At 43.7% G+C, this 17071-nt stretch overlaps 1 protein-coding gene across 1 annotated transcript; it reads left to right on the top strand.

Annotated features, from left to right (window-relative positions):
• Positions 1 to 443: 443 nt before the first annotated feature.
• Positions 444 to 15645, top strand: LOC308312264 (adhesion G protein-coupled receptor L2-like; the record flags this gene model as incomplete). The annotated part of the gene is made up of 3 exons (XM_080794641.1): positions 444 to 657; positions 9250 to 9359; positions 14806 to 15645. Coding segments are annotated over 3 exons (1164 nt in total), but the record flags the coding sequence as incomplete, so codon positions are not given.
• Positions 15646 to 17071: the final 1426 nt, after the last annotated feature.

The following is a 17071-nucleotide window of genomic DNA, read 5'->3' as shown; positions in this document are numbered from 1 at the left end:
ACAAAATACACCCTTCTGTTTTAAACTTGGTGGTTGGAATTTGGTCTGCCGTTTTGTTTACATATTTGGGGGGCCCATTAAATTCCTTTGCCCTATTCCTCTATGATATCCAGTGTCTTAACCCATTCTGCGCGGGAACTGGCATTATGTTATGCTTTAGCTATTGAAAAATAGCAGATCTACAAGCTCATAGCGCGCCACCGAGTGGCGCGCTACGAGCTTGTAGGTCTGCTATTTTTTGGAAAATAACGACACGGCTTTTTCAGAAAACTGTCAGGATGGCAGAAGACATGTTTTAGAATCTGATCTCAGGTCAGAATGGAAAACTGTCAGGATGGCAGAAGACATGTTTTAGAATCTGATCTCAGGTCAGAATGGGTTAATCTGTTGCGTTAAAGCAATATTCTCCGTATTCATTATATATTTGTCTCTCTCGTCGTCAGGGTTCAGCCGTGCGGCCTTGCCCTTCGGGCTGGTCAGGAGGGAGCTCTCGTGCGAGGGCTACGCCATCGACCTCCGCTGCCCCGGCGCCGACGTCATCATGATCGAGACGGCCAACTACGGACGCACGGACGACAAGATCTGCGACGCCGACCCGTTCCAGATGGAGAACGTCAACTGCTACCTCCCCGACGCCTACAAGATCATATCACAAAGGTAAAACAAAAAAATAAAGGGCTAGGAGGAGGAGGAGGAGGGGATCACATTTCACTAAAATATGACCAGGAGCTGACTGCCACGGTCTGTGAGGCTGCGCACGCAGCACAGAAACAGATGTTGTTGCTACATAAATAGCGTCAATGCTAGCGAGCTAAAATATAGCCATCCTTGCTATAGAAAGCACCAATGTTTCCATCTAGACCACCGGATTATCAGCAAAGACCTCCGAAAATCGCGCTAATTGACCAAACCATGGAGAGCTCCGTAGATTAGGAGTTATTCAGCTTTTAGTCTGCCTGTATAATGGGAGGTGGACGGCAGCGCGCATGCGCGATCCATAATAAAGCTAATCTAACGGAGCAGAGAGAGAGAGAGAGAGAGAGGGGAGTTGCACCACTCGGTTCACACAGGTGTGATTTTTTTTTAATGTGTGTAATGCATGTGGTTTTAGATTTTATCAGTGAGCCCTCAGTGTCTCTGATGTCATCATGGACACTGGGCTCACTTACTTCCTGGAACTACATGTTGTCTCTCAGTAAGGGCCTCAGTAAAACAGCCCTATATCCCTATCCACAAGGAGGAGCAGTGCACCAAAGCATTATGGGAATTGTAGTCCAGGAAGTCAGTGAGTCCAGTGTCCATGACGTCAGAGACACTGGGCTTCACTGCTGAAATCTAAAATATCTAAAACCACATATTACACACATAAAGACCCCCCAGGAATGTGTTCTAAATCTTCTAAATGTCATTAACACATATCTTTTGGCAAACAGGGGTGAAGTGTTTAATAGTTTTCCAAAAGCAAAGTTCCTTATTCTTATTCTATAAAACATTTAAAATACATTTGCTTTTGTGCGCATTCTGCGCAACCTCCCACATATACTGGACCACTAACCAACATCTTGAAGTGCTTCCCCTTCTATTCATTGATTATATTGTGTAGGTGGCGGTTTGACAATTCCAAAACTGGATTAATTCAGTTGCAAAATGAATCCTGGACCAACTGGTGGAGCCTATAGCGTTTTTTTCTCTACCCTGGCTGTGTGCATTGTTGTGTCTGCTACAAATTGAGAGAGAGAGAGAGAGAGAGAGAGGGAGGGAGAGAGTCACATGAACAGCCTCTTAAATTACCCCATTTGGAACATTTCTTTGCACCAGAGGGGCTACGACGCTCCCAGGTCCTGTGCAGTGCCTTGCTCCTAATCGGTGGTGGGAAAAGTACTCAGTTGTTTTTACTTAAGTAAAAGTACCAATACTGCAAGTTGGAACTACTTCGTTACAAGTAAAAAAGTACGGATTTGAAAATGCACTTGAGTAAAAGTACAAAAGTATCGGCATCGAAATGTACTTAAAAGTAGATTAAGTGTAGATTGGCTATTTTCAAATGTACAGCGTTGAAGTGGTTAATGTGTGTTTTCTAGTCACATTTTTAATCGCCAGAGTAACTAGTAACTAAAGTTTTCAAATAATTGGAGTGGAGTAAAAGTACAAATTTTGTCTCCGAGGTGTATATAGTGGAGTAGAAGTAAACGTACTGGACATTGGAAATACACGGGTACAGTACAAATACCTCAACATTGTACTTAAGTACAGTACTTAAGTAAACGTACTGGACATTGGAAATACACAGGTACAGTACAAATACCTCAAAATTGTACTCAAGTACAGTACTTAAGTAAATGTACTTAGTTCCTTTCCTTCCACCACTGCTCCTAATACCCTTTTATATATTGGTATAACACTCTCGCAGGACGACCCACGACACTTAAACACTGCTGTGCCTCAACACACTGCAGAGGTGTGTGTGTGTGTGTGTGTGTGTGTGTGTGTTTTTAAACACTGCTGTGCCTCACCACACTGCAGAGGTGTGTGTGTGTGTGTGTGTGTGTATTTTTTTAAAGAGCCCTATATGAACTATTCATACATTGTAACCCGCTAACGTAGCCCACTGTGACCTCAGTTCTTATCCAGCCTCTCTACCACCCATTGAGACCTGAGAACACATTCTACAAGATGTAAAAAAAAAAAAAACTATGTTTCTATGTCAGCGGTGCTCAAAGTATTTCATGTCAATGACCCCGAAAATTCTTTGTAATTGGCCGCCGACCCACCCCCCCCCCCATCTCAAAATATGTTGTTCCAGCAGGGACCCTCCCAGAAGCAAAGAAATTAGTTATAACTTTTGCAGTGAAAGAATATAATATTCAATGATTCATTTTCATTTCCGCGATTAAAAAAAAAGAAAAAAGGCAGAGCTACAAGCTTGCAGATCTGCTATTTTTCAACAGCTAAAAGTTTAAAATAATGGTTTTTAAAAAGTGTCTTAAAAAGCTATACGGCGACGACACGGACACATTCCTCGGGTCTTAAAACGGGTTAAAGGCAATGCTACGGTATGTACATCACGATCTTTACCCATCCTCCTCCTCCTCCTCCTAGCTCCTAGCTTCATCCACCTCTGTGTTTTTGTGCCCCCATGAGATGTGGCACCGCAGAATAGCTAATCAAAACCAGCCTGCCTTGCTTCGCTCCGCCCGTACATTCACTCTGCCTGTCTCAGCATTTCAACATGTTATCGGGGCCATATTCACTATTTCACGGCCACCCATATGGCGCATCGACAGTGACACACACACACACACACACACGCACACACACACACACACACACACACACACACACACACACACACACACACACACACACACACACACACACACACACACACACACAACACAGTCACTGTGTTGTGACTAGTGACCAGACTGACCACCACCACCACGGCCCACACGTTGTTCTTTTGACCATAAACTGCCATATAGTCCACAGAAAGATGTGTTGACAAGTCACTCTCGTCAGTCGAGGCCGGTGAGCTGCTCTCAAAAGCTAATCTTCCTTTCTGAAGATTCCCTGGAGTTTAGATGTGAGAGGGAGCCTCCTCGGCCTCAATCCACCTTTTTAGAAAAACCCACTGTTTTTAGTTCAGAGGAAAAATAGGCTCCTGTCCAATAATTAGTGTTGATGGAATAATCGGTGATGTCCCATCAATCCTTAGCCCTGGCACAGAGCGACCTACTACGGTACATTGTCCTCCTCTTCCCCCTGTCTCTGCAGCAACGGTCCAGCCAGGAAGATATTTTTAAGTGCACGACAGCAACAAAAAAAAGGCAAAGCACTGCAGCAATTGGGAGGTTTAACCGAGGAGGGAGTGAGAACAACAGTGGTTCTCACTCACAATAGACAAATAGTTATATTTAATAATGGTATAAGCGAGCTGTATTTGAAGGACTGTGGTTATTTTGTTGGTTTTATCCTTGACCCCCAATTTTCTTTATTTATGAAATAGTTCACAAGCAAATTACAAGCAAACCAAAACCACGGCCATATGCAAAGAGTGCGCAATGCGACAGCAATTGCTCAAATATTTTTCCACGTTTTCATTAAAAAATAAAATAAAACATTATCATGAAAGATTTATGAGGAAACTGGAGCCTATTGTTTAATATTCAGATGCCTGTTCCCTTAGAGAGATGTACGTGTACATCTGTGACTAGTCTCTCTGCCCACCTCTCCTCCTCTTCATGGTCTGACTGTATACAACAGAGCCTACATTAAAAGTATATATTTCACTTTCAAACAAAACTTTTGGTCATTTAAATCGTCTACTCAGGCGTTATGTGAACACCCCCAGACAGTTTATAGTGGCTTGATTCAGTATTTAGATATTTGATATTCATTTTGCTGCCCCTTTCCTATACAAACCCATTATAACTTCAAACTCCATTTTAACCATGATAGATTCATCGAAAACGCCCAACCCTTTTTCTGTTTATTAGAATGTCCTTCTAATACGCGCGGATGGGGGGGGGGCGTGGTTTTTCATCTACTGTTTTCATTTATTTTTAAATAATTGTTTTTGATTTTGTGAGCGGCGCTGGAAGAGGTTCTTTTCCAAAAAATATAATTGTTAATTATTTTACTGCGAAGTACGAACATATTCGTACACCCCAGCTATGGGACGTTATCAGCCAGGTTCGTACATGTTCGTACCCCCCCCCCCCCCGTATACTCCGTGTGTACAGTGGTTGAGCCGCAGAGCAGCTTTTATGTGATGTATTCCCATGCTTTTGTTCTTGCTTAATGTAAGTCGCTCTGGATTAAGAGCGTCTGCTAAATGCCTAAATTGTAAATTGTTTTCACATTGATCCGGTTGCTATGCAACGCCTCTGTCGCCACCAGCTATGGGACGTTACAACTCCGGGAAACCCCGTGTAGCTGGGCTTTAACATTGAGCGCTCGGTTGCACTTCCGCATTTGACCACCAAAATGTGGTCGCTCCGGTTCAGTCTCTCTCCTCTTATTACTCTATATGGGTTCAAAGCAGGATTTTCAAACCTCCATAACTCGGTATCTACGAGCGCTGTCCTTGGTGATAGTCAGCCATCCAAAGTTCGGATGTCATTTGTGACTTTGTCTCACATCCCCCCCCCCCCCCCCCCCTGACATGTAAACGTTTCTGGCGATAGGTAAACGGTGTGCGCTAATGCTAATAATAGCCAACGGTTACAGTGAGTGTGTGTGCATGGGGCTACAACGGGGAGGAAAACCGATTTATGCTAACCAGCTAGCAGCAAAGAAAGAGTAAAAAAAAAAAAAAAAGAAAACTGTAAATGAAAAACCACAGCCCCCTCACTTATTAGAAGGACAATACAATCAGGTTCTAGTTGCAATACTTTAATTCATGAGGGGGGAAATAGAGAAGACTTTGACTATCCAAAGCCACGGTATCCATTGACATGTCACACACACAAAAATAAATTGATCTCGCTATTGTGCGGGAGACTGAGAATGTGACACTGCAATTCAACTTAGTTGGATCCGAAGAACGATGGACACTGAATTCTGACAAATGCTGCGAAGACTGCCAACAGTCCTTTAACCCATTCTGACCTGAGATCAGATTCATACGAGGTTTCCTCTGGACACACACTGGTCTGATGAACCCATTCTGACCTGAGATCAGATTCTAAAAATGTCAGTCGTTCTTCGAATTTCTCAAAAATAGCAGACCTACAAGCTCGTATCGCGCCACTCGGTGGCGCGATATGAGCTTGTAGATCTGCTATTTTTCAATAGGTAAAGCATAACATGATGCTAACACCAAAATGGGTGCCCGGTCAGAATGGGTTAAACATTATAACGAATCAAATGAACAGCAAAGTTATAATCAATCACGCTAAGAGATATTTACAGCCACGTGACAAGGATCTCACACACCCCCGTGAATGTACACTCGGAGATATCTTCCGTGTCTTTTTTTTTAAATTTTTATATATTTTTATTTCACGATTTTGTAACCCATTTTTCACCCCTGTGTCAATCATCTAATGTGATCCTGGGCTCTACACATCCTCCGCCAACCTGGGGAGAGCAACGGACTTGTCTTTTTTAAGAGGAAAACACAGAGTGGCTGGCAGACAGACTAGCATGGACTCGGAGAGGGAGTTTCTGGAGGGCTTGGTGGAGTGTCCTTTGCGCTGTCTGTTTCCTCAGATTAAGACGGAGGGTAATGGCCCAGGGCAGTCTCTAATGACATTTTCCCTTATTAATAATTCCAGACGAAGGCAGAACACAGGCCATCCGCGGTAAAGCCTCCCAGACATATCCTGCTAAATGGACTCATTCCTTATTATGGCCATTGAGCTGATGGTGATGGTGATGGTGATGGTGATAAAAAGAGAAATGAGGCAGGGCAGGGGGGGGGGGGAATTCTGACCTGAGATCAGATTCTAAAAATGTCTTCTACATCCTGACAGTTTTCTTAAAAAAGCTATGTTTCTTATGTCAGTCGTTCTTCGATTTTTCAAAAAATAGCAGACCAGATAGCTGCTATTTTTCAATGGCTAAAGCATAGCATAATGCTAACACCAAAAGGGGTTCCGGCCCAAAATGGGTTATGGCCAATTGGCCATACTCTGGTGAAGCGCCAGAAGGAATAATCTTGTGTTTTGATGCAGTGAGGGAAAAATGTAAAAGTAAATAAGCTCTTAATGTAATATACATGTATTACTCTGATAGATCTCGGCGTTGGATTTAAATGGACCGTTTTGAAGCTACGGTATACATTTTTTTGTGCGCTACCTCTCTGCTGTCAGTGATTTAAAAAATATGTGCCGGCATTTCCAACCTACAGTACTTCAAAAAGATACAGCAGTACGTCTCGTGTGCATCCGCTGCAGTCAAAAAACAAACTGTGAATGTCTTTAAAGTACAGCTTCCACCGTATCACACGGAAACATATTAGTACCGTTGGCATATTTTGGAAAACGTCCTATTGATTTCTGTTCCTTTCATGAATAATCTAGGTTTGATAGCATCCGAGGACTTTAGCATCAAACAACACACAAAATTGTATGTTTCTTTTTTCTGGACTGTATTTTCCCCCATTGAATGGTTATCTGTTTCAGCATGTAGAAAGAGTTTATTACAGTATATATATACATATATATATATATATATATATATATATATATATATATATATATATATATATATATATAGCCTGTGTAGACTTTATCATAGACCTTGCCAAACACACGATGTAGGCAAAACAGCAAGCTACTGTACACGCCACAGTGTCAAACTACACATCGATTAACATGTGGAATGAAAGAACAACACAGTTTGTGTCACAAATAACTGTGCTAAAACTAAACGCACAGCTACTTGCCTTCAGCAACTTACTGCAGACCTACAAGCTCACGAGGTATCGCAGAGCAACTCATTGAGATCTTGTAACTTTAATGTCAGCCCTGTAATCAAGCCCTTATATATTCTCAGCTGTGGAAGAGTAACCTATACAAAAAAAAAGTTGCTGTGGAAATACGAAACGACAAGCCCACTTATACAGTGTGTCACGGCCTCTGTAAACAACTAAAAGACTCGACAAATTGTATAAAAGGATGCCAAGTATCTGTACTTTGACAAAAACAAAAAGGAAACAAACAGAAGGTGTTTGTGATCCCAGCCAAACGGAACAAAAGGTGGGGGGGAAGCCATTGGGCCGTGTAAACCCACCTCTACTGCCAACCTCCAATTAAATGACCAAAACCAAGGGTAAACTAAACGACACCAAAACAAAGCCAGATAACGGGACTTGCAACACACCAAAAACATCCCCCAAAAGTCTTTGTGTGTGTGTGTGTGTCTGTGTGTGTGTGTGTGTGTCTGTGCGTCTGTGCGTCTGTGCGCGCGTGCGTGTCATTAAGATCTTATAACACATTCTCTCGTCTAGAGTTTGTGTTTTTGAAAACTGTGTTTTTTTTGTTGTTGTACCGGCTGGTTGTCGTGCCAGGTACCACTCAATTAAAAAACAAATCAGATACAGCTGTAGCCAAAGCTACAAATACTGCAGTGGCAATGATTCCAAAGGAAGATATATTATGTTCAACACTGAAATATAATGTGCAAGTGGTATGTATGGCTTACCCATCTTTACCTTCTGAAATATTGATATCACGCTTGAAAAATGTTGAATGTCCTATTTTTGTATATATATATATATTTTTTCTTCTTTTCTTTCTTGTGACGGATTCCTGTTTACCTCTCTCACTGCTGACAGGCTTCTCAATCCCTCCACCTCAACAGTGCTTGATTGAAGTGGGGCCATTTTCATCTTATTTTTACCCAAAATCTGTGCTTCGCTTCTTGTTTATTTTCCCCTTGTGTCACGCACACACGCGCGCGCACACACACGCACACACACACACACGCACGCACGCACGCACGCACAACCAGCACACCCACTAACCGCCATGTTGCACAGGAAAGGCATACAAGCGCTTATATAAAATGACATTAACGTCTCTGGCCGCAGCATGGACTCATTCCGGTCGAACGCACGCACGCCGGGCCCAAAGCCCACACCTGTTGTCTGTACTTTAATGATTTTCCCTCCATGCTGAACAGTGGTCGCAGCCGAGGCTGTTAAAGGAGATAAAAATGCAGCTAAGCCGACGGTGACGTCGTCCGCTTTGCCCCCATCGATACGGCCATGATGTGTGTTCTTTTTTAGCTCTTTGCCTCACTATAATATACGCCTTCTCTTATTTACATCCACTCACTGTTGTACTTTTCCCTCACATTCTGTTCTGTGTATTTAATGAATCTCTTCTCTTCTCCCCGTCTGTTGAAAGGTCGTACCTAGAAATGAACGTTAATAAAGCCCCCCCCCCCCCCCCCCCCCCCAAGGGATGGGACTCTCTCAAAGTCTTTATCAAACGTGTCGTTTTTACATGTTATGTCAATGTTATGTCTAACCCCAGATCTTCTCTAGCCGCGGACAATGCTTTATGTCATGCTGACATGTTGTCTGCTCCTTTTTACCTTTTTAATTGTTTTTTTTAATAAGGCTTTGCCTCTTTTTAATGTGTCTATTGTTTTTAAATGTGAAGCATCGTGAGCCATGATGGAGAACGGTATTTTGCTCCCCTCGTATGCCCAGTGTATATTGTGGAAGTGACAATAAATCTCATTTATTGATTGATTGATTGATTGAAAACCCCTCTTGGTCAATCTTCTGTTCTACAGGTGCAACAACCGTACCCAGTGTGTGGTTGTAACTGGCTCTGATGTGTTTCCTGACCCATGCCCTGGCACCTACAAGTACTTAGAGGTCCAATATGAGTGTGTTCCCTATAGTAAGTATCCCTAGTCCGAATCTATCCTATCTAGACATTTTCATTGATGTGCTTTTTTTTTTAACCCATTCTGACCTGGGAACGATTCTGCAAATGTCTTCTAAACCCTGTCTGTTTTATTGAAAAAGCAGTTTTTCTATGTCGGTCGTCTCTCAAACACCATCATGTCACTTTTCACGATTCTGCAAAAATAGCAGACCTACAAGCTCGTAGCGCGCCACTCGGTGGCGCGCTATGAGCTTGTAGATCTGCTGTTTTTCAATAGCTAAAGCATGACATGATGCTAACACCAAAAGGGGTTCCCGCCCAAAATGGGTTAACCCATTGTTACCTGAGATCAGATTTAAAAAAAAAAAAGTCTTCTACATCCTGACGGTTTTCTGAAAAAAGCTATGTTTCTATGTCGGTCGTTCTTCGATTTTTCAAAAATAGCAGACCTAAAGACGAGGTTTCCTAAATCTGCTTGCAGGTGGTTTCGCAGACAATGCTGAAATGAAGTTGATGCGGGGGGGGGGGGAGCAGAAATCTTGAAAAGCAAAGATAAGACTTTAAAATGTGCTTTTAGTGCCGGAAGTGCTTCAAAATAGAAGCTCTGGGGTGCCGGAGTTGTCTGAGCGCTTTTACTCTGAAAGCCATGAACCGGAAACAATTTCCTAAAAAAGTTGACTTTACAAAGTTGACCTCACATTGCGATCATTTTAATTTATACGATATATGATCCAGAAAGCGTTCATATTTTGCGGGAGAGACGGATGAGGAGCAGAAATGAAGCGCCAGCGGAGAGCGCCCTGGATTAGGAGATACGAGTAATTATTCCCACCGCGCTAACATGTGAGTCAACGGCAAGCTAATAATTGCACAGAGCGTTAGCATACGGCAAGCGAAAGGCGAACGGACAAAAAAAAATTATAGGAAAAATTCTGAATATTCTTATCTCGCCCCGTATCATTGAGGGTGCGCTAGGACGTCCACCGACGTCCAAGGCACCTCTCGGTTCGAATCCTTAAGACGGCCTGAGGCGTCCAATGTAAAAATTGTGTTAATGAGCATTGGTTGGCCCTGTATTTGTTTGACTCCTCCCCCTTTTCAGTCCACTCCATCCAGGTGCTGCTGTGTTTATTCCTACTAACAACATCATTGCATGTTTTAAAGGCCGAGGAGAAGAATCCTTTCTTGAGTAGATTCACTACGGAACAGATGTACAGTAGTAGTCTTCACTGAGATCAACTGCTCTTGTTAGACTTGGTGTGGGGGATGTTTCTTCAAAACGGATTCAAACACATTTGATATCTAGATGTCAATTGGTTTCTTATTCTGTGGGGCTGTGAGTTATTATAATTAACAATTGGAATATATTATTAACAAATGTGATGTTAAAATAACATGGATTATATTCTATAAAATAAGTCTCTTGATTTAGTCATGGGTTCATTTTAGTCTTTTTTTTTTGTTTAAAAATAAAAAAAAATTAACCAGACTGAAAATAGCCAAGTAGCTCTTCAAGCCTTTTATTTGGTTTGGTCTAGCTTTAATAACAGAGTTAATCCCTGTCTATGAAACAAACCATTTAGCATTGAAAACATTCTGTGACATATATGTACTTTTCCTCTTTGAAACGGGCATGTTTCCTTTCTCATTTCACCCTTTTTACCCCACTAACCTCGCTGCTCATTCTTTTTAAACTCCCCAGTCTTTTCATGTTATCTCCTCGGTTTGGAGGCTCAACGCACTACCAACGAACCACCAACCAGCTCCATAATAGGCCTGGTTTCATCGGGTTGTCGCTCATTATTCGCTGTGGCACTTTTTTCTTTTTCCTTCACTAATATAATTAGAGTCCGTATAACCTTATACTGCCAAAGGGATATTTTGTGTGCTGTGGTGGGCGAGCAACTTTTGGCACCGTGTTATGATTTGTGTCTAATAAAGTCTGAACAAATTTCAATATACAGGCCAAAAATAACGCATGTGCTGTTTCTCAAAGAATGTTATCAGATGATATCTGCCCAGCTTTTGGAGGCCTGAACCGTGCAGCTTCTTTATAACCGTGCCATTGGGGGGGAGGGGGGGGGCATTATGTTTAGCGATATCGTGCTTACATAGTGGACTGCACTATGAATTTTGAGGTAACGGGGCAGGACGGATATCATTCCGAATCGTCCCAAAGAGCAACGCATAATATAAACATATAAGCAAATATATTTCTGTCCCAAATACTAACTTCTGTTTGTTTGAAACCCCCTATAGGATTTACAAACACACACTATAGCCTCGGGGGGGAAAAAAACCCCAGACGTTTTTATTTCCAGGAAGAAAAAGAGAGAAAAAAAAAGGTGTCTGGGACCGCCGCGTCCCCACTTCAAATTCGGCATAGAAGAGTATAGCGCAAACGTCCATCACTCTCTGCTGATTTCTGATCGTCTGCACCTTGTTGTTAAATTGACGCACACACACACACACACACACACACACACACACACACACACACTCCTCTCTCTCTCTCTCTCTGTCCTAATTAATTAGTCTCATGTCGCGCAGCTGCGTCTAGATTGTTTCCGGCGGATCCTGACTAATGAAAGTTTTTTTCCCCCCCCTCTATAGTTCCTATCCCCCCTCCCCCTCCCCCCCACTACATACATACATACATACATAGACGGTCATGTCCTCTTTAACAAATCTCTTCTCTTGTACCTGCTGCTGCTGCTGCTGCTGCTGCTGGTTGGTTGGTTGGTTGACTCATGATAACCTTTCTCTCCCTTTTTGCACTCTTTTTCTTTTTCTTTTTTTTTTGCTTTCTTTTCCAATGCCTAAAATAGAAGTGGAGCAAAAAGGTAAATGAGTTGGTCTGGTCCTCTTACCCCCCCCCCCCCCCCCCCCCCACCCTCTGAATACTTGTTCTGTGGTGTCGAGTACAGCCCCCCCCACCCCCCCCCCCACACCCTCACATCTCCTCCCCCTTGATTGTCTTTCCTGTCCAAAAAAATAAAAGTTCTAACCCCCCCGTCCCTGGATTGTTTGCAACACTTGGAGTCCAGATGATGAATTTCCCCCCCAAAAAAAAAAAAAAGAAATCAGAAAGAAGTCCAGGCGTTACCAAACATAATCTGTCCCAGACGTTGTGAAACGAAACACAATGTTGAATAATATGGATCGGGCCAATAAAAAAAGCCCACGCCGCCCACGTGCGCGCGTCCGTGGTGGTGACGGTGATCCCAGGCCGCTCTGATGGAGTACTTTTAACCCATTTAGACCTGAAAACTGATATTTAAAAAAGAAATCTAATAAATCCACAGTTTTCCAAAAAAAAACAACTACAGTGGTTCTCAAACTACTGCATGTCAAGGACCCCACAAACTATTATGCATTTGGCCGCGACCCCCCCTCCCATCTGAAAATATATCATTCCAGGCATTCCCCCCCCCCCCCCCCCCAGAAGCAAAGATTTGAGTTAAAAACGTTAGCTCTGAAAATATACATTCAAAACATTTGCACCACATTTTCCACGACTTTTCAAAAATAGCAGACCTACAAGCTCGTAGCGTGCCGCTCGTAGCGCGCCACGTAGATCTGCTATTTTTTTCAATAGCTAAATTATAACATGATGCTTTTAAACACCAAACCGCCCCAAATAAAGAAGAGACTACACACTGGCAACATGGCTGAGTGTCCATCGTGTTAAATGAACACTCAGTGGATTTTGCAGTCGACGTAGTTTCGCTAACGATTAGATAAATGACGTGTCTATAATCTATATATTGTGTTACTTTGCTTGGTCTGACCCTCTGCACGTGATGATGTGAGATGTGTAGCAGTGATGGCTGAGTGAGATTGGCCAAAACAAAAACAATCAAAAGTGTTAACATTGTTTGTTTTTTAGTAGAGACGTCGTCGTCAAAACCAAATCAGGCCAGTTTGACCTTATACTCTTTGACCCTCTGAACCAATTCATGTCAATAGTTTGGGAAAACCTTTTAAAAACCTCACTCATCCATCAGTGGTTATATATACTGTACACCCCCCCCTTTGTCGTTTTGCCACAAGATGTAGTGAAAAAGAAAAATCCTTTTACTTGCTGTTCAATCTGTGTGTCCGTGTCTCCTCCCCCACACCTTCATCTTGACCTTGACCTCTGCTTTGCTGCCGCCACCAAAACACTGACACTCTTGTCACTCACTCCCTCCCTTCCTTCCTTCCACCACACAAGAACGTGGAGGCTCTCTCTCTCTCTCTCTCCCCTTACTTATCATATCTGGTTTATGACCCCCCCTTAAAGTCATGTGAGTGTGCATGTTGCCAATGTGTGTGTTCATTTATCCAGCTGTTAATATCCCCCCCCCCCCCAGAGACAAGATGGTATTTACAGAAAAAAGAAAAAGATGTAAACCCTATCTATCTCTCTCTCTCTCTCTCTCTCTCTCTCCCCAATGGTCCATCTCTTCCATTTGCAGGATTTTCTTTCACTTTTGTACTTTTTCATTTGGGGTCTTGTCCCAGTTAGCGCGTTCAGCAGACTCTCGAGATGTTGTCCCCCTTTTCACAACCTCAAATTTTTTGCCATTCGGAAAAAAAAATAACCATTAGCATACTCATTTGTATCCCATTATTTCTTCCCCCTACAACAACACAACGCAACGCAACACAAGTGCAAACACAGTAGTCGAAACATTCCTCAAAAATTATATAATTATACCTGATCTCTTTCTTTGCCTTGCACTCCATTCGTACAACAACAACAGCGACAGGATTGATTGATGTGTCGTTGTCTCATAGCGATGTGTACATGTCTCATAGCGATGTGTACATGTCTCATAGCGATGTGTACATGTCTCATAGCGATGTGTACATGTCTCATAGCGATGTGTACAATGTGTGCCGGTGCTTTTCAGTGTTGTTTTCGTCGACTAAAAAAAACTAAGACGAAAGATGTTCGTCGACTACCTTTTTTCACTGACTAAAACTAAATGAAAACTAAGCTATGATGACTAAAACTAAAGACTAAATACACTGACAATTTCGTCAACAAATAAAAACTAGACTAAAATGTTAGGAAGGGACTATAGTGGACAAGAGATCCAGTTTTATGCTGGGTTGCATGCTGAAAATAGCAGATATACAATCTTTGAAAATTGTACATCTGCTATTTTCAGCATGCAACCAAAGTGTAAAATATGTCATTACAACGACATCAAGGCCTGTCAAAACACATTTCAGTCGACTAAATCCTAAATCAACCGTAGATTTAGTCGACTAAAATCGTATGACATTTAGTCGACTAAAACTAGACTAAACACTAGAACATTCCAGGTGACTAAAATGTGACTAAAAATGAAGTGAAAACTATTCAAGAGTCTATGACTTAAAACAAAAAATTTGCTGCCACAAAAACAACACAGTACTGACTCGGTTCTCCGTCTCTTGTCTCCACCTCTCTCTCTCTCTCTTATAGTCTTCATCTGTCCCGGGACCTTGAAGGCCATCGGCGAGCCCACCTTCGTGTTCGAGGCGGAGCAGCAGGCGGGCGCCTGGTGCAAGGACCCCCTGCAGGCGGCCGACAAGGTCTTCTTCATGCCCTGGACGCCGTACCGCACGGACACGCTGGTGGAGTTCGCCTCGCTGGCCGACTTCGCGGCGGGCCGGCAGACCACCACCTACAAGCTGCCGCACCGCGTGGACGGCACGGGCTTCGTGGCCTACGACGGAGCCGTCTTCTTCAACAAGGAGCGCACGCGCAACATCGTCAAGTTCGACCTGCGCACGCGCATCAAGTCCGGCGAGGCCATCGTGGGCGGCGCCAACTACCACGACACGTCGCCGTACCGCTGGGGCGGCAAGACGGACATCGACCTGGCGGTGGACGAGCGCGGCCTCTGGGTCATCTACGCCACGGAGGCCAACAACGGGCGCATCGTGCTCTCGCAGCTCAACCCCTACACGCTGCGCTTCGAGGCCTCGTGGGACACGGCCTACGACAAGCGCTCGGCCTCGGACGCCTTCATGGTGTGCGGCGTGCTCCACGTGGTGCGCTCCACCTACGAGGAGAACGCGGAGAGCGAGCGGGCGGCGGCGGCGCGGTCGAGCCACGTGGACTACGTCTACAACACGGCGCTGGGCCTGGGCGAGTACGTGGCCACGGCCACGCCGCGGCAGGACGTCATCCTCTTCCCCAACCAGTACCAGTACATCGCCGCCGTGGATTACAACCCGCGGGACAACCAGCTGTACGTGTGGAATAACTTTTACGTGCTGCGCTACGACCTGGAGTTCGGACCGCCGGATCCCGCTGAAGGTAAGCCCCCCCCTTCCCCCCACGCTGTTGTTGTTGTTCAGCATTGTTGTTGTTGTTTTGTCGACTAAAACCATGACCAATAAATGTTCGACTATACCTACTTGACTAACTAAAATGAAAACTAAGCTATGACGACTAGGACTACAGAAACAAATACAAACCTAGACTAAAAGGTTAGGAAGGGACTAGTGGACAAGAGTATTCGGTGTAAGTCAAATAAGTCAGGAAATTGTGCCCCCCAGAGCCGGAAGAAGAGGCGTCTACCTTTTTATATGTCTATATGGTTGAACTAATTATTCTCCAGCGCATTGCTCCATGCCCTCTAGACCAGAAAGCACGCTGCATGGCTGAGGGCCAGGCTACTATAACGTTCAGCCACATTGTCTTTGTAATGTGACGAGCTTCTGTTGTACGCTGTGTGTGTGTGTGTGTGTGTGTGTGTGTGTGTGTGTGTCGTCTGGTGTGTGACTGTGTGTGTGGGGCTTTATGTCACGGATGACTGCCTTTTAATTTGGAATACAATTCAGGTGTGATATGGAGAGAAAGAAAAGGTAGTGTGTTAGACAGTCTCGGGGAGGAAAAAAAAAGGGCCTCATTTGCAAAACAGAAATGACAGATTCAGCCCCGGAACGAGGGGTCTCTCCCACGGGGGAGCCCCGTGCACGCTGCCTCAAAGCCCTGCCCGCTTCTGTGTTACCTGAAGCACTGCCTCTTATAGCTGAAGCTTGGACCCTATCGACGATATAGTAACTGTATCGAAATATTAACTCATTTAGGCCTGACGTCGAGAAAAAAAAAAAAAGTCTTCTGAAATAATATATATTCAAAGATTTGTGCCGCATTTCACGATTTTTCAAAAATAGCAGACCTACAAGCTTAGCAAAAGAAAAACGAGGAGTTTAATTACTTTTCCATTCCATATAGCTACAATTGGTCCATGGACAAATGTGTGTATTCTCAGTGTTCACGTTGGTCCACATGACGTGTTCAAATACAATGTCCATCTATTTGCCAGAGAATCACTGTGTTTCCATAACAATACATCTTTCCCTTAAAATACCCGCACTAGTTTCACACATATTTTTAATGCTTTTGCTAAATAGTTACTGTAAGCTCAGTGGCCTTGTGGTAGTTAGAGTGTCCGCCCTGAGACTGGGAGGTTGTGGGTTCGATCCCCGGCCGGGTCATACCAAAGGCGGCGGGCCAATTACATATAATTTTTGGGAGTCCTTGACGTGAAATAGTTTGAAAAAACCACTGACACAGAAACAGAAAGACTGTCTGGGATTTAGAAGACATTTAGTAGAATCGTGCTCGGGTCCAAAATGGGTTTAACCCATTCTGAACGGGAACCCATTGTGGTGTTATAGCATCACGTTATGCTTTAGCTATTGAAAAATAGCAGATCTACAAGCTCATAGCGCGC

The sequence above is a fragment of the Protomyctophum bolini genome (genome assembly GCF_963924005.1).
Source record: "Protomyctophum bolini genome assembly, contig: SCAFFOLD_653, whole genome shotgun sequence".
In the NCBI taxonomy this organism is placed as follows: Eukaryota; Metazoa; Chordata; class Actinopteri; order Myctophiformes; family Myctophidae; genus Protomyctophum; species Protomyctophum bolini.
The sequence above is the reverse complement of the archived record's forward strand: the minus strand, read 5'-3'. Positions and strand labels throughout refer to the sequence as shown.